At 39.9% G+C, this 3150-nt stretch overlaps 1 protein-coding gene across 2 annotated transcripts in view; it reads left to right on the top strand.

Moving 5' to 3' along the window:
* The window catches only part of LOC106878157 (UPF0489 protein C5orf22 homolog), a 13603-nt gene extending 10782 nt beyond the window's left edge, over positions 1-2821 (top strand). For both annotated transcript variants that reach the window (XM_014927295.2, XM_014927294.2), the window contains exons 7-9: positions 214-323; positions 1191-1400; positions 2193-2821. In XM_014927295.2, the coding sequence (XP_014782781.1) occupies positions 214-323; positions 1191-1400; positions 2193-2307 (435 nt within the window). In that variant the 3' untranslated portion in view covers positions 2308-2821. The remainder of the gene's footprint in view (positions 1-213; positions 324-1190; positions 1401-2192) is intronic.
* Positions 2822-3150: the final 329 nt, after the last annotated feature.

Raw genomic sequence — 3150 nt, 5'->3', positions numbered from 1 at the left:
ATATATATATATATATATATATATATATATATATATACATATATATACATATATATATGTATATGCATATATGTATATATAGATATGTATGATGATGATGTATGTGTGTATGTATGTACATACATACAAACATATGTATATATACGATTGTGGCTCTGATACCTTCCCCTATTGAAGTATAACTGTTATTTTCCATGTGGCGATTACCTGCAGGCCATCACAGAGTGCATTCAGTCGAGAATGAAACAACTGAAAGAACTGGAAGAGGTTTTTCGTAAGCTTGATAATGATCCCGGGACCCAGATTGATAAGTCCCTCCCAAGGTGAGATATTAACTCTATCTTTTTCCATTCTCTGTCTGTCTATGTTTTCCAGCTATGCCAAGATCACGCAGTTTCTGGCATATCATACCATGATCCACTTTATCAAAAGCTTTTGCAAAATCAAGGTATATTACGTCCACATTTGAGTTGTTGAGTAACTGCCTCAACACCCAGTTATAATGTTGTAAGAGCTGGGTCATATATATATATATGGACAATACGCGACTTGGTTGGAACAGTCCTTCCCGCAAAGCAAATTAAATAAAATTTGGAATTTTTTGCTGGGGGTGAAAGTGTTAACAAGAACAGGACAGTCTTATAATATGGACAGCAGCCTTGTATCTTCTCGTCTTTATTACACGACTCTTGTTCTTGTCCTGTCATACTTTAACCACCTGACACAAAGCCACCTTTCCTCTCTCTCAAATACTCTCTGCTCTTAGGTGATGGTCTATTTACCTGCCTTGCAAGTTATTAGGTGGCCTCACTAGTTTCTGGTGCCATAAAAAAAAAAGCACCCAGTTCAGTCTAGAGAATGGTTGGCATATTAGGAAGGGCATCCAGCTCTTGTGACTATGCCAAAGCAGACATTGGAGTTTGATGCAGTTGTGCAGCTTTCTGGGTCCTGTCAAACTGTCAAGCAAACTCTGCAGCGAAATAAGAAGTAGAACACCCTTGGTGCAAAGAGGTGGTGGCTGGCATCCTCAGTCAGAGCCGATGGTGGGGAAGCGAATGAGTTGAGGAGTAATAAACAGTGAGAAAAAGAAAGAACAAAAAACTGATCTACCATGGATGTTAGATGATGATGATGATGATGGTGATTACGATGTTCCATTTGTCTGTGTGTCTCTCTCTCTCTTCTTTCAGGAGTGATCTGCTGACCCGTCTTGTGGACAGTCTGCATAAAAATTCCTCGACCCCAGTCGACTTCCTTATCCTGCATGATGCTGGCTGCACGTGTGATGACACTGAACTGCCCCACCATGTAAGTTCTCTGCCACAAATTGAACAGTTGATCAAATACACGGACATTTTGGTGTCACACTTACCAAAACCAAAGCTGGTTACAATAGCAAGGTAGGTTGTGGTTATTATTATTAGCATTAGCATTATTATTATTAGTAGTAGTAGTATTATTATTGAGGCAGCAAACTTGCAGAATCGTTAACACACCGGGTGAAATGCTTAGTGGTATTTCATGTCTTTACGTTCTGAGTTCAAATTCCACTGAGGTCAAGTTTGGCTTTCATCCTTTGATAAAATTAGCGACGTAATTGACTTAATCTCTTCTCCCAAATTTGAGGCCTTGTGCTTCCAGTAGAAAGGATTATTATTATTATTATTATTATTATTATTATTATTAAGGCAGCGAGCTGGCAGAATCATTAGATAAGCTGGACGAAATGCTTAGCGGTATTTTACCCGTTGCTATGTTCTGAGTTCAAATTCCGCCGAGGTCGACTTTGCCTTTCATCCTTTTGGGGGTCGATAAATTAAGTACCAGTTGTGTACTGGAGTTGGTCTAATCGACTGGCCTCCTTCCTCCCAAATTTTAGGCCTTGTGCCTATAGTAGAAAGGATTCCTCTTCTTCACATTATTATTATTATTACTATTATTATTATTATTATTATTATTATTATTATTATTATTATTATTATTATTATTATGTGATCTTATCACTATGTTAGCAACTATTGTAACACTCTTTACTTGGGTACAGGTTTTGTGGATGATAGTCAGATAATTAGGAACAGGGTGTGCGTGGTACCTAGTTCACTAGGTACAAGGGTTGAATGGTACCCTGTTGACTTCCAATATTCCCCCTTGATTGCCCCATATTCATTGGTCATTTCTCAATCTATTGACAGGTCAGTCTCAGACGAATATTGTCCTCCAGAGCAAGTGGAGAAAATCCAGGATGCAGTGGTCAGCCTACTGGACAGTCGCTATGCCCAGTTGCAGCTAGTGAAAAGCTATGAGTGAGTGTCCACTATGTAAAGGAGAAAGAACGTGGTCAAGCCTTCAGTGGACATTGGACGGAGAGAGACAATGTAACATGGTGTGCAGCACGGTCAGAGGTCAGCTGTCGTTGATGGTCATTTTCTAGGACTGGTCACTTGTAGTGGTCTCAGACAATTCATTTGGTGACAGACACTGATCACATCTCGGTGTTGGTCACTACAAATGCACATACACATACATTATCATCATCATTTTGGTGTCCACTTCAGGCCAGGCACAAGCATGGCTGAACGGATAAGAAACTTGCTTCCCAACCAAACGGTCTCAGGCTCAATCCCATTGTGTGGTACCTTGGACAAGTGTCTTCTACTATAGCCTCAGGTCAACCAAAACTTTGTGAATACACAGATTTCTATAACATAATCTTATGAATTGGTGTTGCAAGATTCCTGATGTGAGACCAATGTTTTAATTTCAGGATGGTCATTTTTTTTTTTTTATGTTTTGTCTGCCTAATAAACACACTGACAATATATTCGTTCTTCTCTCATTTATTCTTGTTCTTATTCTAACCCATGTCTATTGTCCCGAAATCTTTTGTCACGCATCTGTGACCTCCTCGGCAACACTTTCCATCCTCTTGTGTACACTTGCTTGTGGCTGTGTAGAGGCGCAGGCATGGCTGTGGGGTAAGAAAGTTGCTTCCCAGCCACATGGTTCCAGGTTCAATCGCACATTTTGTTTCCATTGGATAATGGAAACACAATGTGAACTGCTGCCTGCAAAAATTCCTCCTGAAAGTGACCTTATTCACCTACCCACCCCTGGATGGAATACCATGGATTTTATGAAGTCTGCACCTCA

The sequence above is a fragment of the Octopus bimaculoides genome, chromosome 30 (genome assembly GCF_001194135.2).
Source record: "Octopus bimaculoides isolate UCB-OBI-ISO-001 chromosome 30, ASM119413v2, whole genome shotgun sequence".
Taxonomy (NCBI): domain Eukaryota; kingdom Metazoa; phylum Mollusca; class Cephalopoda; order Octopoda; family Octopodidae; genus Octopus; species Octopus bimaculoides.
Note: the sequence above shows the minus strand (reverse complement) of the source record. Positions and strands in the feature narration are given on the sequence as shown.